Source organism: Python bivittatus, unplaced genomic scaffold (genome assembly GCF_059951505.1).
Source record: "Python bivittatus isolate LINGU-HERP-01145 unplaced genomic scaffold, Pbiv_v1 ctg000020_np1212, whole genome shotgun sequence".
NCBI classification, from domain to species: domain Eukaryota; kingdom Metazoa; phylum Chordata; class Lepidosauria; order Squamata; family Pythonidae; genus Python; species Python bivittatus.
The window spans coordinates 107,999,965-108,025,151 of NW_028277030.1; the positions used below are offsets into that span (position 1 = coordinate 107,999,965).

General features: G+C 38.6%; 2 protein-coding genes across 4 annotated transcripts in view; one reads left to right on the top strand and one right to left on the bottom strand.

Annotated features, from left to right (window-relative positions):
• The window catches only part of TP53BP2 (tumor protein p53 binding protein 2), a 54,133-nt gene extending 44,760 nt beyond the window's left edge, over positions 1-9,373 (top strand). For all 3 annotated transcript variants that reach the window (XM_007426286.3, XM_088146232.1, XM_088146248.1), the window contains exons 13-18: positions 1,021-1,799; positions 3,795-3,932; positions 4,135-4,268; positions 5,032-5,198; positions 7,617-7,816; positions 8,750-9,373. In XM_007426286.3, the coding sequence (XP_007426348.1) occupies positions 1,021-1,799; positions 3,795-3,932; positions 4,135-4,268; positions 5,032-5,198; positions 7,617-7,816; positions 8,750-8,791 (1,460 nt within the window). In that variant the 3' untranslated portion in view covers positions 8,792-9,373. The remainder of the gene's footprint in view (positions 1-1,020; positions 1,800-3,794; positions 3,933-4,134; positions 4,269-5,031; positions 5,199-7,616; positions 7,817-8,749) is intronic.
• A 1,053-nt stretch (positions 9,374-10,426) lies between these two features.
• Positions 10,427-25,187, bottom strand: part of CAPN2 (calpain 2) — a 43,531-nt gene continuing 28,770 nt past the window's right edge. Inside the window, exons 11-21 of the mRNA XM_007426284.4 lie at positions 24,595-24,606; positions 22,300-22,511; positions 19,912-19,948; positions 19,318-19,383; positions 19,087-19,144; positions 17,451-17,515; positions 15,537-15,605; positions 14,933-15,011; positions 14,356-14,472; positions 13,612-13,670; positions 10,427-12,148 (exon numbers count right to left, since the gene is read on the bottom strand). Coding sequence (XP_007426346.1) covers positions 12,125-12,148; positions 13,612-13,670; positions 14,356-14,472; positions 14,933-15,011; positions 15,537-15,605; positions 17,451-17,515; positions 19,087-19,144; positions 19,318-19,383; positions 19,912-19,948; positions 22,300-22,511; positions 24,595-24,606 — 798 coding nt within the window. The 3' untranslated portion in view covers positions 10,427-12,124. The remainder of the gene's footprint in view (positions 12,149-13,611; positions 13,671-14,355; positions 14,473-14,932; positions 15,012-15,536; positions 15,606-17,450; positions 17,516-19,086; positions 19,145-19,317; positions 19,384-19,911; positions 19,949-22,299; positions 22,512-24,594; positions 24,607-25,187) is intronic.

Below are 25,187 nucleotides of genomic sequence, written 5' to 3' on the forward strand. Positions count from 1 at the left end.
CTTATATACTGAGTTGAATCCAAATAGGTTCTATTTAGATCCAAAGAAATTTATAATCGAAGTATGAAGAAATAGCTAACCACAAACTGGGGAGGGTGGGTTGGAGAGTTGGATGCGCTATCAAATACACATCCCCCAAACTCCCTCAGAATGATAAAAAAGGAATAGGAAACCTGCAACTTGTATTAAATTGTTCCTTTTTAGGGCTAACTGAAAAGCAGAATAGAAAAATACATATTCTGTTCTAACTTGGAACTGACTAAAAGTTGGGTTTTGTGGCAGACACTCTTATTAATTGTCAATTTATAAAAATTTTTAATTGAAATTCATTTGAAGTTTGATCTTCAGATGTTGAGTTGGAATAGTCTAAGGAATATGCAACAGTTTCTCCTTTTACTGGAGAAATGTATAGATTTTCTTAAGTGCAGTAATTATTAAATATTATGGATCTGGATTTAATTGTGCTTAAGTACCCATTGAAATCAGTGGGGTATGGCAGTCATAGTTTCGTTCCAGAGGTTGCAGTGAGTCTGCATTGAGCATGAATAAGTTCGGCCTGGCCCAGTATTGAGGATGGTTAATTCCGATTGACTGTGGCTTCAGGGTTTGTTTTGTGACTGTCTGATTGAGCCACGTGCATAATATGTTGACATTCCCACTGCAAGTATTTACACTGCTTAAGAGAGAAGCTGCTTTTCAGTGGCGGTATTAAAACATAAGTCAAGCTGTAGTGGAATTGTCGAAACCTCCAACGCCTCAATTTTTCCTCTATTTCTGTGGTGGTCCACACTGCATCAGAGACCAGTGCTTAAATTTAAAAAGAAAGAAATGTAAAAAAACCCTCATGTTCCTTTACACTTCCTAAGGATATAATGAATGAGGTGACTGCATTTAGCTGATTGGAGTAGTCAGTGATATTACCTCTTCTGATATAAATCGAAATGGTTGGATGTATACATTGTGCATTTGTTTGCTCTGTTTGCCAAGTGTTTATGGTTTTCTTTCTGAATTGCTCCTTAGTATATGGAAAGCCAGTTATTGCTGCAGCTGGTGTCCCAAACCAGCAGCAGCAGATGGACAATAATTATTCAAATACACAAGGCAAGCCAGCTAGTCCAGAGCCTGAAATGGAAACTACAGCTTTGGCCAATGAAAATAATGAAACAGAACGTATTCCTCGCCCACTCAGCCCAACCAAGCTTTTGCCTTTCTTGTCAAATCCGTACCGAAATCAAAGCGATGCTGATCTGGAGGCCCTTCGGAAGAAGCTGTCTAACGCACCGAGGCCACTGAAGAAACGTAGCTCTATTACTGAGCCAGAGGGTCCTAATGGGCCCAACATTCAGAAATTATTGTACCAGAGGACCACTCTGGCTGCTATGGAGACCATTTCAGCCCCATCATATCCACCAAAGCAAACTTCACCTGCAGTTACTGAAATCTCAACAGAAATTCCAAACCCTTACTTAAACTCAGAAGTGGTGAAAGAAGTGATTCCTATTTCACCTGAGCCAACTATTTCAGAGGAAGCAGAAACCCCAAATTCTGAGTCCAACACTAGCTCTCTACCTTCATCAGGACTAGATAGTGTTCTTGAGGGGATCTCTGACATCACTTCTCTCATTCAGCCTGAAACGGAAGAACCAAGTCTAGATGTGCCTTTGCCCATTGACATATACATGGAGGAATATCCTCCCTACCCACCACCTCCATATCCTTCAGGAGAACCAGAGAATTTGGGAGAGGACTCATTCAATATGCAACCACCTGAAGTCACCGGACAGTTTTCTTTGCCACCTGTAAGTAAAAATACACTGTTTCAGTAATTTCGACACTTATCAAGTTAGATGATTTATTGTGCCACTTCTGCAGTGTGTAACTCTAACTAAGATAATTCAGCACTATTGATTGCTAGCCATACATTGCTGCTGTGCAGTATCTTCAGACTTCATTTATTGAAAGCCCTGTTCAAACTGAAATGACGGGTGGATGTGCTTTGGTAAAGTCAAGTGGAAAGTGGCTATTATGCTAGGGTAAGTTTTACTTCTGTGGGATACATTTCAGCTAAATGTCTCTGTTGTAAAAAGTAATGTGGTCAGTACCTCACTTTGAAATGTTTATGAAGTTCGTGATAATCAGATATCTTCAGTAACATTTCTATGTTATATAGTAAGAAGTACAAGTTGGTTGAGAATACTAATATGTCTACACTCTGCCAATGTGGAGAAGCCATTGTAGCATCTAAAAAACAATACATTTCCTAAATTTCCTCCTGTCTGATAGCCTCTTTGCACATTCATTCTCTTTTTCTCTCTCTCTTCACTGATGCTTCGATTTTCCATCACCTTAAAGTGTTTAAAATTCACTATGGAATATTTTGAAAATGTACAGTATGAGTGTGCTATAACATCCATCAGGAAAGTAAAATAAAAGCATTACGACATTACTTTAGAAAAATGGGAAAGACTTTCAAATCTCACTTATCCTACAAGTTTTGTAGCTTGCTAAACTGCTGCCAGCGTCAAGATATACTGAATAATTATCTTCCACAAAGTGGAATTGCTGCAGCTTTCGTTTAATTATTTGTGTAGTTTTGTTTTGCTGCTAACTCAGTTACAATATTCCAAATCTTAGCATTCTATTGATTCTAGAACAGAACAAATGGAAGGAGTCAAGGCTATTGGTGTTATATTCTACTTTTTCAGTGTAGTCTGATGTCAGTTGGGTTTATGTACTTACGAATAATATGTTGTTTGCTCAATGGCAGCTATTCACTCCTTTTATCAAGTTGGTGCATATTATGTTTGTGTTCCAGGCTCAAATATTTGCATTTTTAAAACTGCTGAGCCTCTCCCTCATGTTAGCCTTCTTCAGTCTTTGCTTTATCAGATTGTGTTCATCATTTGAGGTATTGATTTAAAAAAACAAACTTTTTTTTAGTTCTTTTCCTGATGGTTACTCTGTGAAGATGACATTGCTTGCCTGCTTCCATTCTTAAATGTTGGTTTCTAGTTTTTGCCTCCAAGTGATGGTGCTTTAGGAACAAATATTTTAGTGTAACCATGTACTTGGGGCGATACCTTTGCTAGGCTATTTGGAGAATAACTAATGCATGCTATGCTAATAATTGTGTCACTTGCTTCTGATACAGCACCATACTATTTCTCAAGCCAGCCACTGCTTCTGATATGAGAAAGATCCTATATTTTGTTTGATTTGGGATTTTATGTACACTGAGGTCCTACATAGATGGCCATTGGGACTTTCCAGGTTTTGCTGCTTCTTAGCCCCTTTATTTCTGGCTTCTGGGTGCCTCATTCTATCCATCATCTTAGAGGAACTCTTCATTGATCACACTGTTGTGCATCTCTAGTAATTTGTAAACATGCTTCAGAAGTGGCCTCTCTCTACTTGTTGGGTGCGCCTTAAAGAAGCTGCAGTGTTTCTTGGGTTCATGTGGTTGCCATATAGGCTCAGGAAAATGCTTGTATGAGTTAAGGAAATGTTAAGGAGGCAATGCTTGGCCCTTTTCTGAAGCTGATCATGTCCAGGACTACAGGGGACAGGTTTGGAGATGTTCTACTCTTAGGGCATACTAGGATGAAATATATGTTGCTCAATCTACTCAAGGTTTTTTACTAGAGTATATCAATTAAGCAATTGTAACTTTTAATATGATGCAATAATTGGTCATGTTAATTTTTAAAAACTTTCTATAGCATTTATATTATCTAAATAATTGTTTTCATTTTCAGTGAAAAAGCCCCTATATACCACTGTTTTGTTTTCTCTAGGGTAAGCGGACAAACCTGCGCAAAACTGGCTCAGACAGGATTGGTCACGGAATGCGAGTTAAATTCAATCCGCTTGCTTTACTTCTAGATTCGTCTCTTGAGGGGGAATTTGACCTTGTGCAGCGGATTATTTATGAGGTACAAATTCCATGTTCCTGTATTGAGACTTGACCTACATTTAGAACTGCATGAATTATAGCAACATTCAGGGTTGGAATATGAGAGCAATACTCCTAAATAGTTTCAGATGTTATTCAATCCAATAAATTGTGGAATATAAAATAGTACTTGGTATAATGGAAAGGCATACTTAGCATTCCCTTTTCTTTTTGCTGTACAGGTTGAAGATCCCAGTTTGCCCAATGATGAGGGCATTACTGCACTTCACAATGCTGTCTGTGCTGGTCACACAGAGATTGTGAAGTTTCTGGTACAGTTTGGTGTGAACGTAAATGCTGCAGATAGTGATGGATGGTAAGGGTGCTCTTTGGCTTTTTGAATTAGCGTACATAAGTTAAACTAGTGGAACTTTCCAACTTGCTGTGGTATCTAGTAAACACATGATAGTCTACATCCATTTCGATATTTGCCCGAGAGAAGAAGTAATCATCTTCCTGTTTCGTGTGGGAAGAATTGCCATTGATTCAGAAGAATAGTTGGTGATTTCAACAGCTGTGGAATACAAAGCAAAAGATTTTAGTTACAGCATTGGGCACCATAGGATAGGAACACCATTACTGTCATCAACAAAAAGGGAATTGGGGTGTAGAGGTGGAAGAATATGGCTCTCAAAAAGTAATTTTGAGGAAATGCAGTTGTTAGTGGTAAAAGTTTAAGAAACCATAACAACCATTAAGACTTTTATCTGTTTTTCATATTATAGTAGATGTATATATTTATTTATACGGCACCCACCTCAACCTTGTGACATATGGGCAGTGAATAGAAGTTAAAAACATAAAATAGTGATAATAATCACAATAAATACAACTCTGCAGTCAAGGTAAAAAACTTCTCAACCATCAACACACCATCTCATGGACTCTCACATATTCCAAACGCCACACCCAATGACATAGCCAGAACTGTCCAAAAGGCCCCCAGGGTTGGAGCTAATCTAATCTCCAGGAGGAGGATGTTCCAAAGAGCAAGCGCCAAATACCCATCAATCTGGGTATTTGTGGAAAATTATTTAAAACATTCTTATTACTTTTTTCTTTTCCTTTGCAATTTATAGGACTCCACTGCATTGTGCAGCATCTTGCAATAATGTCCAAGTGTGCAAATTCCTAGTGGAGTCAGGTGCTGCTGTATTTGCCACAACGTATAGTGACATGCAGACTGCAGCAGACAAGTGTGAAGAAATGGAAGAAGGCTATACCCAGTGTTCCCAGTTTCTTTATGGTATGTGCCCAAAATGGGATTCCCTGGAGGAGTAGGTTTTTTCCAGCTTTCCCCTCTACATCTAGAAGATTTTTTCAAGCTTCAGGAAACCACATGTCCATACATCTGAGGTTTTGTGATAGTTTTATTAAATATGCCCATTCCTAGATGTGACATCAAATGAAAAGCATTATTTGGTTCTTCTTCCCTGATCCCAACCTTCACTATAGGCTTATTTGCATATTTACTACTTAATAGATGACCTGATGCTGACTGTCCTTGGAGTTGTTGCTTTTTCTCTTATAAACTGATTTTTCTCTGAAATCTCCTTCCTTGTAGTAGAGATGGTCACTTGCTCCTTTTGAATGCAAAATATTTTCTTTTTTATCCTGAACTGAGATTAATATATTGCATCATGTGTTAAAATTTTCAATTCTTGCTTTGATTTTAATGTTTGTGGAGATTGTTTATTCACTACAGAGTGTTAATTCTTCTGCCATAGAGCTGATTAGATTTTTCCCTTATCTGCACTTGCTTATGCTATTGTTGTTTCTTCATGGATTGAAACTTGACCTTCACTTACATCTGACAGAAACAGGGCAACTAAAGAGGCTTCCTTTGTTTGATAGCAGAGAAAAACTAAGACATACTCTTGGATAATATTCTCCTAATATTTTAGTTGCAAAGAGCTTACATAGGAGGAGTGTGTGTTACAAACCTGAAAAGTTTTGAGTTTGAAGCAATTGCTTCATGTTCAGAATAGCTGTTCTGACCATTCCAGAAGTGTTTCAAGCTTGAACTAATTTAATTAAAAACATTTTGCACGTCCTTCAGCAAATCTTACTGAATTTTAATAATCCATGTGAAAGGATTATTTAGCTGTTCAGTCTTATCTGCTTTGCCATCCCTTAATTTCCAGTAGTTTTTAGTTACATATGAAAATTCTTTTTATTTTGCCAGTTTTCTTCTGAAGGGAACTTCAGAGAACAAAGCACTGAAACATTTAGGCAGTAAGGGATTGTTTATATATCAGACAATGTAGATGAGCATTCTCTAATCATGGTGTTATGTGGATTTTAGTTCTCTGAAGTCCCCAGCCAGCATGGCCACTGTTGAGAAGTCTGGGAGTTGAACATATACATTTGGAGAGTGCCTTTGGGGAAGGCTAACACAAACACTAGTGCAAAGCCATGAGGGTTTGGGGAATTTTCAAACTTGATTAGGAATCTTAGGATAAACTTAGCTGCCTTCTTAGTTGACAGTTGGTCTCTTGAGCCTTCGCTGGCATGAGAGGTCTCCAAAATGTTTTCTCACAACCCCTGGGAAAGCCAACTAGATATGCTGCTACCAGCCACTTTAGTTCAGAAAAGTCATCTCTGCCACTGATTTACCAGGGAAATGATAAGTGACATCCTCCTCCCTTTCACAGCCTGACTCCAGGCTTTCTCAAGCATAAGTATACCAAATATTTTCAAGTGTGTTAGGTTTTGAAGCCAGGAAAACAGGTGGACCATGTTTTCACTAAGAGTGGATTGCATCTCAAAATGATCTCTCCCTATATAAGTGTCTTGTTTAAGAGCACCAATACCATGTTTTAACTGTGTTGCCACTCAGGATTTTACAGTTAAGTAAGCTAAGTCCCCCTTATCCAGTGAAAATGTAGCATCCTAGTATGGTACTTAGTTTGAAAGACCACTATACATTGGTGGTTTTACTAAATAAATACCAAATGGCTTGGAATAAAAACCCTTTCGCTGGTTCCTGGTATTGAATATAACATTTGTCCAGCTAGAAATTAAATGCTATAATTTTAACAATTTTTGGATAAATAGTGAATGATATGTACAAAAAAGGTGGAATATGTCTCAACTTTTGGTATCATGATAGGATTTTCATGTGTAACAGAGGTGGGGGATATTGGATAGAAACAAAAGTGTGTGGTGTGTTTTGCTAGTTCTTCAGATAGTATCTCCCCATGCAGACTGGAAACCATATATTTACTTTTTGCTGAAACAAAAAAATGATCTGATAATTTATGGGATTTTTTGGATTGAAAAAGATGTGGATTAAGTAAGGGTTTGAAGAGATTTGTATAAGATTGTAACTATCTGTTGAAGAGAAGGTCAGAAGTCATCATACTATATTTCATAACTTTAGTTTCTTTTCTCGCATCCTTTTTTTCCTTTAGATTTGACTTTTACTGTAAAATTCTCCATAAATATAAATAATAAAAAAAAGATTCTATCTTCACATGCATTTCCAGTAGAAATTATTTTCCCACTTCGTGTTACTTGAACATTCCTACAAAAACTCTGCTTTATGTTTGCTGTAGGTCTGTTGACTTTTGGCACTTGTTACATAGTTAGGACTTTTTGTGGTAGCTAACATTGTGGAATAAATTTTGGTTGTGATCACTTGGTCTGTTTTTTTGTGTTGCAGGAGTGCAAGAAAAAATGGGGATAATGAACAAAGGAGTAGTTTATGCTCTCTGGGATTACGAGGCTCAGAATGAGGATGAACTATCCATTAAAGGAGGGGATTGCATGACAGTCCTTCGCCGGGAAGATGAAGAAGAAATAGAATGGTGGTGGGCTCAGCTAAGTGACAGAGAAGGCTATGTGCCACGGAATTTGCTTGGGGTAGGTTGAAATAATTACAAATGTTTCTTAGTAGGTGGATGGCAATATACATTTTACACAAATGATTTGGCTGTGTTAATGGTCTCCCTCACCTTCCTCCCTCATTGTCAGGGTTTCCTGCAAGTTAAATTAGGATGCTAGTATGATTTATCCTAAATTCATGGATGTGAATCCACATCTTTCCAGTTCAATGTTAGTGATGCTGTAAAATCAGCAATTTCTATCTTGTGGCAGCTCCTCTTCTGCAGCTGAAGCTGATTTCATAAAAGACCTGTTTCAAGTCAGATTACATAAAACTTTGCTGATGGTATATTCTGGTTTATTGGAATACAGATAGGGTGCAAGCAAATTATTCTGTATGAACACATGTATTTTAAAGAAATGGTTATGCCCATCCAGTGTTGAGAATGCTGCTCCAATGTATTGTCATGGAATGAAAACAACCCTATAGTGGCAATCCGTTCAGCTGACCGTAGTTGTGTAACTGATACTCTTTTAAAGGATGATTAGCAAGTGAGACAGTCAAATATTATGTATGGTTACATTGCATTGACAATTCCAGAAATACATTATAATATTTTAGAGAATTGAGGAACCTCTAAGAGGAAAAAGCAGTATATGCTATTTTAAAAAGAATCCTGATGCAGAAATGCAGGTATAGAATTAAATCCATCCACTGAGATCTTGATTAATTCCCAAAATGTACCCAATAGATATTATAGAATTTCTCTAATTTATTCTTCCCTCCCTAGTCTTGAACTTCTTGACTTCTTGCAACTGCCAGGAGTTGCATGATTTTTGTGGTCTGTGTGTGCATCTATATATATGCACTCCCTTTAAAAAAGCTTCAAGATAGCCTCTCAGGTATTCTTTAAATACTGTGTGTCTTAATTTGCATACTTTGGACAACAATCTCTTTCCTCTTTTTTCCAGCTATACCCAAGGATTAAGCCAAGGCAAAGAACCTTGGCATGAAAATGTTAAAGCAATTTTGTGAAGTATTAGCTGCCAGATGTTTTCCTTTTCATCTGAAGAAATGCATCTGTGAGGCTTCCTTTGATTATAATGTGATGTAAAAGCAAGGCTGAATATACCTTGAAAACATATGAAGGATAATTATAGAAGAAACTACAATCTGGGATGCTACTTTCAAGCAATGAACTAGTCTCCCTTTAGGCAAATTAGGCCTGATGGTCAATCACTGCCTGCTCTCCTTCTACTGATGGCTTTCTTTTCTTCCTCTTTTATAACTTACTAGTAAGATAGAACCCAACAATTGCTCTAGACAGTCTCTGTTCTTAAGCCTTTACATTTCTTTCTCTAGAAACAGAGCAATGTAAGTCAGCCAACCTATTCATATAGAAACTAGTAACATTATGCTTTTAAAATGTCTTAGTAGCAGAGCTAATAGGATGAAGTGACAGAACATCTCCTAAATTAAGGAATCTAAAGCAGTTCTTTGAGCAATAACTTTAAAGTGCAAGTAGCATTTTACGATTCCAAAGTATTTGAAATATATCATATGTGATGTAGCTTATGTGGAGTGGTTTTTTTTTTTTACAAACAAAAAACTTGTTTGTAACTTCGATATTAAATGTAGAAAAGCCACAGATTTTGCATCTCACAAATTTTGTTACAACTGTCTTTTCTTTAACTGTGATTAAACCTTTGCTTCAGAAAATACTAGTTTGTCTTTACTCCTTGACTACGCAATGCTCTTATCATTGAGCTGTTCTCATGTGCTGATGTGGGCACAATAAAGGTTACAATTTGTAACTCCAAGTGTTGTCAGCATTTCTTGGTTATTAGGTTGGGAAATGTTTTCTGTGACCTGTAACTGCTATAAAAATGACATTGCTCTTGATGTTTAAGTTATATCACTTGATCCTGACTAATTAGATTGTATAGCTGGGTGGGGGGTGTGGGGGTACAGGAGAAGGGAGATATCTGAAAAGGAAACCTTTTGTTCCAAAATTGCTTTGTATTGATTATTGACAAGATCATACCTACTTGAATTAAGATCTCCCCAGCTGCAGCAAGCACCCTATGGCCTGAAACAGTACTTACTCCTTTGGACATTCAGCTTTTCGCTAAGCACTAGAGGCAAAATATTTGCTGGCAATGACAAGGCTGTAGGCTGATAAGAGATCTGTTCAACAGCTCTGTGCATATGTGGGCACACGTGTATATGGTAGGTTTTTCTGTGGGAGCATCCATACCCAGAAAATGCATTCTTAGACTTGATGATCAACCATTCTGTTAACTAAATAAACACCTTGTGTTAGGAGCAAGATGGACTATTCTTTTTCTCTGTGAATTTAGACTCCTGAAATACCACTTGTCTATCTAGTGAGAATACATAAAACTACAATTCCCTTCTACAGTGTTAGGCAAGAATACTACCGATATCCCAAAAAACACTGACAGCTATAATTTTCTTAAAGTACATACAAGTAGTCCTCGCTTAACAACCATTCAAAGTTGGTGCTGAATGAATATTTACGCCCGGTCCCCAAAGTTACAGCACACCTGCAGTCACTTGATCAAAATTTGGGTGCTTGGCAGCCTGCCCACACTTACGGCTGCAGGGGTGCTTCAACACTCTGCCCACCTATTCCCCCCCCCCACATCTCTGCCCTTTTTGCACCGAGGCACTTGGCAGTGCTGGGCCTGAAGTAGAGGCCAGGGGGCCTTCAGCAGTCTCAAGCCAACCACCCCCGCCCCCAGGCCTTGCAATACTTTGGAAGGCTCCTAAGGCTACACCCGCTGTTCTCCAAATCTTCACTTTCCAAAGGCTTTCCGAAGCATTGCAAGAACAGTGCACACGATTTGGAGAACGGTGTGCATGGCCTTGGAAGAAGGTCTGGTGTGGCCAGCAGCTGCCTTGCATAGGGCCAGGCCAGACATGCCTTGTCAGCAGCGGGAAGAAGGCAAAGGTCGGCTGGGCATGGCAGGGCCTGCAGGGTGGCAGAGGCTTTGCTCTCTCATGCCGGGGTGGCTGGCTGCAGCATGGGGCTTGAGGCAGCACTCCTCGGCGGCAGCGCTGGGACTGACATAGACACCCAGGGGTGGCGGTGGCCAGCTGAGACTGCAGAAGGCCCAAAGCCTCTACTTTAGCCCCAGCGCCACTGACAAGGACTGCTGCTGTGCAGGGCAGCCAAAAGGACAGAGATGGGAGAAATTGGGGAGGGGGGGGTTCAAGTGGAGGCAGTCCCTTACCTTGCTGAGGCTCAGGGCTGGGAGGGACCAAGCTGGGAATGGCTTGGATTGGAGTGGGTCCTTGCCTAACAATCAGTGGGATTCAATTAACAACGGCAATGGGGAGTGCCGGGATTGCTGTTACTAAGCGATGTGGTCATGTGATGTTGCGCTTTACGACCACATTGCTTAGTGATGGAAATTCTGGTCCCAATTACTGTTGCTAACTGAGGACCACCTGTATTGTAGAGGCAGGACAACCCAATGGCAGGTAAGTTGGCAATTATAATCCAAGCAATTTATTCCATTTTACTGGTTAAAAAATATTACTGGCTCAAATAACATACCAAAAATCATTACAATTTTTTTTAATTAGAAATTGCTAGTATTGCTAAGTAATCAGTGAAAACGGAGTGCCATTACATTGTGCATGTAAGTGAAACAGATTTTATGAGTTTTTACTCCATTGCAAATAAGCATTTGCTAAGATGCACCAGTTTTACTATAGATTTGTTCTATAATGAATGCAACCTTTCTGACTTTTATTCAAGTTACACTGCTAGATATACTTTTAAAAAACCATCTTTTCCTGAAGAAGCTCAAAACTTGAAATTTATTTGAAGAGTAGAAAAGAGAAAAGAAAATTTGACCTGGGAGCATTACAAAGTGACCATCCTTTATTTGAGTGGCAAAAGCATTCCTTATTGATAAATCTCATTTCAGTTGCTTAATTTAAGATCTGATCTGTAGTGGGAAGCTGTAGGGAAATATGTCATTTACATTTTTGCCTAGTAGTAGCACAGATCTTCAGATTATAATTTCTTATAGAAAATGCAGCCATTCCCAATACCCTTAGATGTAATTGAACTACAGCTCCCAGAAATTCCAACTAATACCTTATGGCAAACCTGGAAAAGTTTAAGCAAATACTATAGTATTACATAAAAAGTTAAAGCTAATATATTGAGATTGTTTGGCAGTTACTTTGTTTTTTCAATTCTCTCTCTCCTTTAGCAGCTTCACTGTAAGTACAAGATGCATAATAAGCCCTTTTTTAAATGTTCCGTGCTGATTCCCAAGAGAACTTTCCACCATTTGTGCATTGCTTTTTCATATGATAGTAAAGCACACCCACTGTGGAAGAGAAAGAAAAACATGCTATAAGCAACCTTAAACAAATGTATGGCAATTTAGATAAAATTTAGCTGAATTATGTTCTTTTCAAAACTAAAATTCTCTGTAGAAAAAGAATCAACAAAGCAAACTTGACACTCTTACAAATTCTAGACAAATTTGCCCAGCATTTGTTGCTTCACAGGGTGGAAATAAACACTTTTTTGCCTGGATGTGTAGGTGATACAGCAGTCCCAAAATATCTACATTTCATAAAAGCCCCAAACCCCACATATGAATTCCTCTGATTTATATCTACAAATGCAGATCGTTTGTGTTAATTTTATACCACAGGTTGGCAATCTCTCATCATGCTTTCCTATTGGCCAGGCTAGGACTGATAGGGGTTGAAGCCTTAAACATATGGAGAGTGCCAGGATGCCTCTCCTTGCTAGATGACATCATAATTCTAGTTTCTTAACCCATGAAAATCCTAAGCATGGCTTAATGTGTGTGAGGAGGGGGCCCATGTATATTTTTTGGCAGAGCAATAACTTTCTGGTACAAAATGTTTGCGGAACTCAGTTAATAGATGCGCAATTAAATTGCTCTCATGAGCTGATTTATATTCTCTGCTGTCACTCTTGTCTTCTACTCCTTCATATTCACATAGAATATACTATAATCAATTACAGTATCTTTAAAGATCTATCATGTTCAGGGTAATGATATGTATTGGGTTATGTATATTTTCAAGTTAAAGTAAGAAAGTGCAAGATACATCCATGCCATCTAATGCTGTCATTCCCTCTGTGAGTCTACTGAAATGCTGCACTGTCTCTGGTGCATTTATGAACAAGACAATGCTTAAATAGTCACAAAAAACAATTCATGTTTTTGCTTTCAGGGATGCAGAGGGCCTGAGTGGTTTCTACATCTGCCAAAACATTGTTTTTATCAAGAAGAAAAATATATGAAGCATTAATGAACAATTTGACTTATGGGGGATCAGTGTAGTCCAGAATTATTTTAATACACACATCTGATGAGTGAGTTGTGTATTACTGTTTCATCTCTTAAAGCCTGTAAGCATTATTTGTTTATGGAGCCTATGTAGGCAAGCACAAAAAAGACATGAAAGAGTTTTGATGAGTTTCTGCTGGCCACAGGGCTTAATTATGACAGTCTGCCCTCCTGAGGCACAGCCTGTCACATCTCAGCCACAGCTGCATGAAGACTGCAATCTTAGTGTTGTGCAAAATTTCCTGCCCTGTGTTTTTAGACTCCAGCAGCTTTAATGAGCAAATCAAGAAACTTTGTACATCTATGAGCTGGATATTTAGTTAACAGAAGGCTTCCAGTGCCTGACATGTCAACAGAACATGCATAATCAAGGTTGTTTTAAACTAGCAAACACAAAGACTAGGAGCTTTTCCTCCAAAGTGACTTTGTTTCATTAGACCTTGACAGGCTTGCTGACTTACAGTGACAAGATTCATCTGTATTGTTCCTGTTTTCTCAGTATCCAGGTTCTTAAATATCTCTACAAAGGGGATAAAAGAGAATTGAATTTGAATAATAACGTTCATCACTTTCTCCCAGGAAAGAAAAAAGCAGCAATCACTATTTCATCAAGAGAAACCAGGGAGAAAATTATCACTGTTACCTATTGGGCCTATGCCTACAAGTCTGTAATCAAATTAAGATGTATAATTATGAGAACATACAACATTGTTCCATTTCCTAAATACAATCTGAAGACTTGGCTCTGCCATCTGGCCTGGGGCGGGGAGGGAGGTTGTCAGAAATGGGGTTGGCTAGCCCCTTAGTGGCCTGGTGTGGCTTCCATTGGCCTCTTGGATTTTTTATCTTTTTTCTATCTCTGTAAGTGTGGTTCTTTTTACAACTTTTAATTATGTATTTATGGTTTTAATTTGATGTAAACCGCCCAGAGTCCCCCATTGTGGGGAGATGGGCGGGGACAAGTCTACTAAATAAATAAATAAATCTGTTCTGAGATAAAGCAGGGAGGTCAGTTTGTTTATTTTCACTAAGTGTCCCTTATATATTAAAAATGCACATAATGTACACTTCCACTTTATTGCTGCAAATCTTGATGTGAGGAAACAGTTAATCCTGCCTATCTGGAATACAATAAAGTTAAAACCTAAACAAAAGCATTATGTTAAGACTGCCAGCCTAAATTAAACTGACAACAAGGTACTCACTGAACAAAGTCTCCAGTCGAATCAAGCACCTAACAAAATTATCAAAATCAATGATTAGCTGCTCATCAGCAAAACGGGCCACAATGACTTGATGCAACTGGCAATCCAACTTAAATCCTGAAATACAAATAAACACAATCTTATTGCTACAGATGCATTTTGGTGCAGCTGAATACAAAGCAGGCAGGGGCTGCTGTAGAATGCTTCAAAACATTTTAATAAGATAAACATTCCGATCAAATAAGCAGAAGCTTCGGCATTACTACAAAACTTACCGAGTTTGGAATTGGTCTTTCCAGCCTTACCCAGCTAGGTGTCCTCCAACTGTGTGGATTATACTTCCCAGCATTCTTAGAAAGTACACCCATGGGTGGCATGCTGGCTGGGTGTGTGGAGGTTATAGGAGAACAATCTGGAGGACATCCTGTTGGGGAAAGCTGGGCTATGGTATTCTAACTGTGGAGTATTACAACCTTTCAGGACCACATCTGGAAGCTGCTAGGATGAGGGAGGCTATCATGTACTGGGCCTTAATCACTGGTCTTTGGTGATCTTAAGAGGTTTGACCAAAATATACCTGCTTGTTCCAAGGCTTTCCGCATCTCATAGGAGTTCATGGTGCCAGAACGATCTACATCCATTTCCCGATAAATTTTCTGCAGAATGCAAGGGAAAAAAAGGGACATTTTTTTCCCTATAAAAGAAATCACTGCATTTTCTGAGGGAAACGAAGACATATACAGATAGTCACTTTTATTTCCCCAATATTCATGCAGATTCATGCATATCTTTTGATAAATTTAAAATACGTATTCTTCTGGAAAATTAATCTAGGGCCCTGTAAGTTTGATGGAATAATGTCTAAATCAGGGTTTCTCAACCTTGGCAGCTTGAAGATTTGTAGACTTCAACTCCCAGGTTTCCCCAGCCAGCATGGGGAAGTCCACACATCTTCCAGTTACCAAGGAAGAGAAACACTGGTCTAAGTGAACAGTACTACAGGCTGCAATTTCTACTATAAAAGCCAAGACTAGTAAGTTTTATGAACTCAGATCAACAATGTATGTTGCTTGATACCAGTGACACTATTGGTCCCAGGAAACCTATCCAGCCTACACAATCCAAGATGCTAAACAGATTCAAAATAATCCACATTATTTTATTTAAAGATCCACTTTTACCTGGTATTTCTGAATCTTTGTCCAAAGTATGTGGAATTCCTTCAGCCCAAGTTTACCACTTCCATCAGTCTGCTTTAGTTAAGGAAACTTCCACTTTAAACAACAACAACAAAAAATCCAATTTTCTCCCAAATTGCCACTCTGTGGCAATATTTTTTTTCCAAATCAGTCTATAGAGCAATAGCAATCTTAGTTGCTACCTTTGTAGAAAGAAACCAATTCTTAGGCATGTGGTGGACACCTGTTCTTTTTATGTTACCATTTTACTACTTACTATATTTGAGGCGTGGGCAAACTTTAGGGAGTGGGGATGGACAGATGCAAAATGAATGCGGCCACATCAAATGCGCAGCCAGAGTTTGCGGGCTGTTTGTATTTATTATTTGCCTAGTTACGGTGCTTTCATTTTTAGCATTCATGGTCAGAGGGGTCTCCAAGGTTGCAAAAAGTGGACTTCCGGTCATATATACAGCTAACCCCTGCTACATTTGATCAGAAACATGACTTGCATCTGTCTCTAACAGCTACATTTATGATTACTTGCCATGTATGCTGGTAGATGTGTTTAACTCTTTTGGGAAACAAGGACTGTTGTCTCTACTTGATATCTGACTTGTACAACATAGTTGTTGATCTGTTGTTCTGCCTCATATTGTTGTTTTGTTGCATACTTACACAATACCATGTATATTCATAATCTTTTACAGAGTGTCAGAGGTAAAAAAAAAAAGATTCCTTCACTAAGGAGCAGGGAGTCTAATATTTGATATTGGAGAAGGGCAGGGAGAGGAAAATACAATTATATAGTAAGGTAAGAATGCAAGGAAATGGAGCCATATGTATTTATGCTTGGAAAAGAAAGATTAAGTCAGCTTTTCCTAACTTCATACTTCCAGATGTGTTGAGACTGCAGATTTGAGAATTTCCATCCAGGATGGCCAAATTCTTCATAAAACAACCTGGGCAATTGAGAAGGGTTCTTCATTTGTTTGGGAAGATGTTCCAAACATGTCATGAAACAAGTGGAGTAACCAGAGGCAGAAGGTCTTGGGTAGCTGAGGTTGACAGAATTATAGGACAGAAAAACTGCAGGATGGGGCATATGGGAGAACAATATAGTGGAACTCCAGAAAAAGCTTTGTAACTTCATCTTATTAGGCATGCCAAAAATCCAGATCACCAGTAGATGGTGGCATGTTAAAATTTTCAGTATCTTGTTGCTGCCATCTAGTGATAATTTTTCAGCCCAGGTAGGGTTTGCCTGATTTAATGCTTTATATGCAGGCAAAAATATTCTTTGCACATGTGAATAAAGGCACATGTACCGTAACCAGCTGCACCCTTCTCTATTTATGAGCATACAGACAGCGCATGCAGAGTCAAACTCATGTTCCATACAGCTTAGCACTATTCATTTTGTTTGGTTGGCAGGTGTGTCCCCACGCTCTCAGCCTGAAATCTCATTCTAGCCTTGCTACCAAATGTTTTTTTTAATGTACAGGCTAACTATGGATGTGTACACCCTGCAATTTATATACTTATTTATTACATTTCTATCCCACCACAATCTGAACTGACTCTTGGCAGTTCAACATGGAGTGTCCTGCTACTGGCTATGCCCCCATCAGACAAATGCTGTCTGGTAAAATAAGGCAACTATGATCAGCATGGTCCCATCCATTCACCCAAGGGGTGAGATGCAGCATACATCTATTAAATGCAGAAGATTCAACGAAGAGAGGATTTTGTTAGCTGGAATACTCATAAAGCACGCTACAAACTCTTAACCACTCCCTTTCCAGGTAATTCTTCATCATCCTGTTTTAATGACTATCCAACCATAATTCTACTGCCCCCGCACTTTTCCCTACTAAACCCTTAAGCAGAAAATGCACAACATGCATTGAAGGATACATCTAACAGATCAACCATGATTTTGCATGTTTCAATACTAAAGCCATCAGATTTAATATCTTGACCTGCAAAGAAAAACAGCAAATTTGTTACATACAGAAAACTTCTCTCAAGCCTTTTAAATTCTTTTCCTGCTCCCATAATTATTCTATTCATCTATTTCTATTTCATTTTTAAACAGGTAATTTTAAGCATTGATAACTCCCCACCCGCCCCCCAAGAATACCCTAGATGGCTAACATAGCATATTAAAATCCCTAAGAATCCCAAATAAATCATGAACAAGTCCAACACTGCAGGTTCTATTGGCCTTTTATTGTGCTAATAAATTAACAGGCACTAAAGGATAAGACTTTTTCAAGCCCGAAGTCATCTCCCTCGTTTGCAAAACTTTAAAAGGCTTTCTTTCAAAAAGTTTAATGGATGTGCTTTATTAACTATGCTGCTTTTTTCTATTTATAATGATGTTTTGTTTCCAAACTGGCTAAATTACATTTTAATGAGGTTTTAAAATTTTTATGAATTATTATATTTTCTTACAATATTTCACTACTGGAGCTTTTTAATACTTGCATTATTTTATTACCACTGAAGGCTTTAATCCTAGAAAGGTGGCTTATAAATATCTGAATACACAATTCAATTAATAACAAATAGAAAAACTTAATAAAGCTGCCACACCAATAAAAGAGAATGTGTTAAAAATATCACTTTAAATGCCTGAAAAAAGAAGCTTTGCCTACCACTGAACAACAATGAAGTGCCAGATGATCCTCTCTGGCAGGAGCATTCCACAATCAGTAACATCACTGAGAAGTCCTAAGCCCACTATCATCTGGGCTGCAAAAAACTGGACAGTGACAAGACGGCAGCAAAGAGATACAGATACCTTTTACTCTACACTTAGATTTAATGTTTATCCAAATTTTTGCACCTTAGATATGGTAACCCTAAAGTCCCATTTCTGATTTTAACTCCTTACAATTATGACAATGAGCCAAAGAAAGTCACATACTCAGCAAAAAGGGCAAGCTCATATGGAACTTCTTCAATATAAAGCTGTACAAAGGAAATTCAGACATATGAAGCTCAAATAAATGAGGTAAAATCTTCTTGTCAACTTCGTCCAGTATTAAAATCAAAGGGAAAAAGAAGCTAAAGTTTTGATTTGTTGAATCAAATCCCATGGACATGCAGAACTTTGGAGATGCTTTAGTGCTTCACAGAACGTACAAATAAATTTTGGGTCTGCATATCCATAAGGGTCCAACATGGGCTAAGAAGCATAGCCTGTCCAATTTGCTCAGTTGGCTTCCTATGAGGATACAATATCCTCAAAATTGACTTCTTTTCCTCTCACGGTACAGTACTGATCAAAGAGCATAGAAATCAGATATCTGATCAGACCCACAGTCCACATTTTGGGATGTTATGGATCTCCTTTGCTCTTAAGCATCTAAGTAGAAGCTGTTCCTAGGCCCTTCGTTTTCAAACTAATTCTTCTCCAGCTTGTTCGTCTTCCAGATGTGCAGGGTTTCAGACCCACTAATACAGCTGGGGTTAATGGGAATTACAGCACAGGCCAGGTGAAGGACACCCAACCAGGTAAGAAAGGGAAGAAAAAGGAAATACTTACGTTTTGCCAAAATTTTTTTCAGAATATTACACAGTTCAAAGGCTGAGATCTCAGCATCCTGGTATAAGGAGAGATAAGGATAGCTTTAAGAACACGTGTGTTAAATACTGTTTCTGAAACCGATTAACATATTTTTATCAAGCCATATTCTGCCTTGGTATTTTAGAATCTATCTTCATAGATTGCCCAGAGAGCTGTGTACTCTTCCCCATGTAAAATTCATTTACTCACCTCTCCAGCTAATTGCCCAAATAGTTTCTTAAAACTGGGTTCAATTTCATCTTCAGTAAGTTCTTTCTAGGAAAGAAAAGAATTGCCAGGGCAAGGAAACAAAAATAAAAAAAGCTTCTGCTATAGAAGTTGCTATTTCATAAAGAAGAAAATGTACCTTAAATGCATTTAGCATATCTTTTGTTTTGTCTCTGGGCATGCCTATCCTTCAACACTGCCGTTTTTATGTCTTCTTGAAGGGTGAGAGAGAATTTTTTTACAAGGCACCTTTCACAGTGTAACACTGCAGATCTAGGTTTTATAAGCCAGAGGCTAACATGGAGTGTTACTTGGTCTCCCTCCCCCGAACCAAGTGCTGTTCTGAATCCATCAACATTTGGATTCTCTATCAGAAAGATTTCTGCAGTTTGACCACTGTTCAGAAGCACAACAAACCTGAACACAAAATGTTCACTGATAAAGTTGCGTCCCCGATATCCCTCAAATACACTGAGATTACAACTCCCAGAATTCCCAGCCAGCATGACCAATTGGGAATCCTGGCTTATGCAGCCTGACTGCAGCCAAAATAAGCATTCTTGTTAGCTAACATACCTCTTCAATATTGGCTTCAATTTCATCATCAACAATTCTACAAATAAACACAGGAAGATGAGTTAACACAAAAAAATACGACTGACTTTTAGATCAGGGGATAGGAAGAGGAACACAACTGGGGCAGGGTGAACTTATGCATGCACCAAGCCACCTATAAGCTCCTATGTACTGGAGTAGGGTCAAGATGCATGGAAAAGTATTCTGAGAGCTATTCACAGAAAAGGCACATAACATTGCCATTTTTGGTTACCTGGACAATCACTCAGAAAAATTTTAAAACAGCTTTTTAAAAAAATAATTAAGATGGCAAAATAAAGAAAGCTGTGGATGGATGGATATTCTGATACACAGTGATTTGTGGCTTTTAGTGAGCACAGGCATTGCAGAGAGCCATGGAGATGACCTTGAAGAAGCTACAGTATGCAGAAATGGTTACAAAAACAGAAGCGTCCCTTAAGCCTGGGAAACAGAGAAAGGACTAGAAAGAAGCTCAGACTAGCTCCACCCTAATTCACTGGGGTGCAAGTCAGGCCTTCAAGATTCTGTTATGTTGGGCCCCTCTCAACAAAGCAGACTTCCAGTCAAACTTATGAAGCCCGTTTCCTGATTTGGCCTACCTCAAAAGGCTGACATACACATTCTAGGGTGGGTTCCCCAAATTTAGGGTGGTGGTGGACACATTTGGAATTTTGAGAGCATATTCCAGAGATGCCCTCAAATGTGGGCATGCCAAATCCCAAAAGTCAAACTAGCGAGGCTGATCCCCTTCCCACCTCCCTCCCCAGCTTCCCAGGATGCTTTCTACCACCTTTGCTTGTCTTACTTTTTCTGAGCATGTGCAAATGCAGCACTGAGCTACTCAACGTTTGGCTGTTTTTGAAGACTGCTTCTAAGATCTTTGTGAGCCCAGGGACATCACTGGAAAAACTCGACACTAGGTTTTCGTTTGAAGCAAGCTAGCTTCTCATTTAATTTTGAAACTACAGAATAAACAATATAAAATGTAAAATATAGAATAAAATAAGATAAAATCAGGTGAAGCAGAGAGCTTTGTAGATGCCGATGGAGACCCAAGCTTCAGGTAATTTCCTACCAAATATTTTTAAAAATGGGAAAGGAGGTCCATCATTTCTTATTATAAAAGAAATAAATCAAGCAGAACATGGTGTCTTTTCTGATTTTGGAATGCCTTCCTTCCAGAAGTGCATCAAGTGCCCATTTCATTGCTATTTTGGCACCATATTTTATATCTAGGCATTCATGAGTACAGTGGTACCTCTACTTACGAACGCCCCTACTTACGAAATTTTCGAGATATGATCAGCTCCGGCCCCAAAAATTTACCTCTACTTACAAACTCGCCTCGACTTACGAGCCATTTTTCGCCTGTTCCACGTGGTCTGCGGCCATTTTTCCGCCCGTTCCACGTGGCCCGTGGCCATTTCCCGCCCGTTCCACGTGGTCCGCGGCCATTTTTCCACCCGTTCCACGTGGTCCGCGGCCATTTTCCGCCCGTTCCACGTGGTCCGCGGCCGTTTTTCCGCCCGACACGTGGTCCGCGGCCATTTTTTCTGCCCTGCCGCGTGGTCAGCGGCTGTTTTTCTGCCCCTGACGTGTGGTCCGTGGACGCCGGAATGGATTAACGGTAATTACATTGAACCTTATGGGAAAATTTACTTCGATTTGCGACCAACGCGACTTGCGATCAGAGTCACGGAACGGATTAAGTTCGTAAGTAGAGGTACCACTGTATTTGATACCTGTTATATTGAATGTATCTGTATCTATCGTTGCTTGTTGATATTTGCTTTGTCTCTCAACATGCCTTTAATTAATCTTATGATATTTTATTGCTTGTGGTATCACTGTTACTCACTCAGGAATTCTCATGAAGGGGTGGAAATAATACTTAATATTTAAAAATATATTTTTCAGTGAGAAGAAAGGCAGCTAGAGAGGTTACTTCAAGTATATAGTAGATACTGGTTCTATTTTTTTACTTTGTTTTTCTCACTTATCTTTATTAGCAATGATAGTGTGATTGTTTTAGATTTATGATCTCTGGTGATATTCCCCCTAGTTTCCAATTAACAACTGATATAAAAAACAGGATATTGCAAGAAATCATAAAACGTCGGAGCCCAACAGAACTAAAGTGAAATATATGCTCCTTGTTAGCTTCACAGCTATGGCTCTGTTCTGAGAGTGGCCTCAAGAACTGTTTTCTTTCCTTTTAACTTCCCCTACAGACCCTCAGCTGTCCAATGGATGGCTTACAACCACCACCACCACCCCTTATTTTCTTATTATCCTCAATACTTTCAGGTCCATGGACTCCACCAATGCAGAAGACGGAGAAGGTGGACTGGTGAATGTGTGACGTACTGTGAGTCAGCGTTCTTTTCAGAGAAGACTCGGAGGCAGAAGTCCCCGTTTTTGTTGGGTTCAAAGGTGGATGGCACAATAATATACTCTCCTGGCGGAAGCTTGAATCGATTTAACACCTCCCGAAGATTGATAAATGTGTTGGATCGTTCCCTTGCTCGGTTTGTGAGAAAGTAGTTTTTGCTCAGGTGGACATTCATTTGGCCAGAAGACTTCATGGAAGGAAAGGACAAAATGGAAATTATTATTCTGAAGCTACCTGAATCCTACTCAGATGACTGTGTTAATACAGCAGTATAGCATTAGTCCATCAGAAGAGGAAGCTTGTGTAGCATGGAAGTTACATTCTATTAATTTGCATGACAGGAGGGTTCTCCAGAACATCTACATCTACAAAACATCAAAAGCCAAGATAGCAGTTCTCTATGGCTCTATATGTGGGAGGAATAGTAGTAATAGTAAATTTACAGACTCCTACAACTGCATCGCAAATGAAAAGTGGTCAAGCACTTGGCAACTGAAGAAAGGATGAGGCAAATTATCACTAGAAAATGAGGAAAGCTCAAGAATATTTTGCACTAAGGGCAGAAATGCATCTCTGAAGAATGAAGCCCTGTTAATGAGTCTAAAAACAAACCCTCCTCAACTGTAAAGCTCAACATGCTGAGTCTGGCCCTAGTTCTTTCCAAACTATGTAGTTGGAAAACACACAATTGTATTGGGAGATAGAGAAGGTTAGGTTAGGTTATAGATCAAAGACTTACAGCAGTATAGCTTTAGGATACCTTTCTCAATTTTGATGCTTTCCAGAAATGGTAAACTACAATTCTTATCACTCCCATCCAATACAGCCAATTGTGTGTTGTATCATACTGCAATTTCCATCATGCCCATAATGACTTGGCATAATGAGAAGTTAGCACCATTTTGAGGCAGACAGTTTTAAGATCAGCTCTTGACACAAACTCTGTGCACAAAGACCAACATGTCTATTATTCAAGTAAGTAAGCAATCATTAGTATGTTTTACTTCTGTCATGGTATATAATTTGTTTGATTTATTTTTAAACAGCACACAGGACTTTTGGAAGTGTCCTTTAGATGCCAGGATAAAACCAATAAAATCTGTTCTGTGTGCTGACTATTGTTTACATACACTTAAGTGCTGTTAGTCAATAAGAAAGTGGGTTTGAGAATTGAAGCCCAGCCTGGTTGGGACATAGCTGCACTCTTCCTGAAAGAGAGGTTCCTCAGTTTGGAAGTGTTCCTTGATCCTCAGCTCACAAATGGTGACTGTGGCAAAGAGTCTGTCTACAGTTATGGGTAATGCACCAGCTGCAACCTCTCAGGAGCCAGTTAGATTTGGCAACTGTTATCCATCTCTTACTTGGATCCAGTCATAACTATTGCAACATACTCTACACTGAATTACCTTTTAAAAATGCCACAAAACACAGCAGCTCAACTGAATTGCTGCAAGGTACAAGTCTCTACTGAAAGAAGTTGTATTGGTTGTCAATTGCTAACTGGGCAAACATTTAACCTTTAAGACCTTAATCAGTTTATCTGCAGGACCACCTCTCCATTCTCCAACTATTTGGAGATGTAAGAAAGGCCCTTTTGAAGAGATTCTGCCGCATTTCAGAAAGCTAACTTAAAGCTAGTGGATGCTTATCCAAGTGGCACCCAGGAGGGACTTTTTCCTACAATGCTCCCAGACTACTGAACATACTCTCTCAGCACTGTGTTTAGGTCCCACTCTTTCAGCACTTAGAAAAGCTGTAAAGATGCATCTCCAGATTGTTTATATGTCACTTGATTTTAGAATTCATTTAACTTGATATATATTTACTAGCTGTTCTGAGCAGAAAAGCAGGGTACAAGTCAAAGAAATAAGGATATAAGATATTATTTGCAATTGTTGACCACCAATATTAAAATCATTTTAATTTTTTTTCTTAAAAATGTTAACTAATATATTTGTTTTACCATGCAGTGTGACTAAAATGGTTTTTTAAATACTTGATTCTTACTTTAACAACAGGATGTTTTTGAACAATGCAGAGGTTTTCAAAAATGAAAAGCCTCAACACTCTTTCTGAAACAATAGATCTGAACTTGCCCAGTTTGAATTTCTCTTATGGATAATTATTTTTAAAGATCATGAAGAACAAAACTTCCACAATTAAAAAAATACATACAATTCTGCAGCATTAACATTGAGAGGTCCCTTTTTTCAGTACAATGTTTAGCTAAAAATATGTTTACTCTCTTAGAAAAAATATACACCACATACCTGTTGAGGCACCTGTAGAAGAGCAAAAAGAGAAACAAATTATTCACTTTTTATTAATAACACTGAACAATTATCCTTCCCAGGAAGCACTGTTTCTTAGTCACTGCTCTAACCTTATGGAATAGCCTCCCTGAAGAATTAAGAGCCTCCCTATAGAATTAAGACACACTGCCCCTCTAACATTTCTAGAAGCTGCTTCAGATAGAATTCTTCCATATAGCATTTCGTGACTATTTAATTGTTGCATTTTTTTTCAACTGAACTGCTGTATTTCCATGGTCTATTATTAATATAATACGGATTATAATTGTGATGTTAATTATGCTCACCATGGACATTTTCATTGGTTGGGAGCTTTTTATTCAATTATTGTAAACTGCCCTATTTACTGATTTGAAGGCATACAGTTTGAATGAATGAATGAATGAATGAATGAATGAATGAATGAATGAATGAATGAATGAATGAATGAATGTCATAGTTCCAATTTTACTAAAACAATTTGACTTGTTTTATTCCTTACTGTGCCCTACTCTATAGGGCCCCCCAAACTCTTTGAGCCCACAAATGCATTTGGAATTTTGGAAAATACT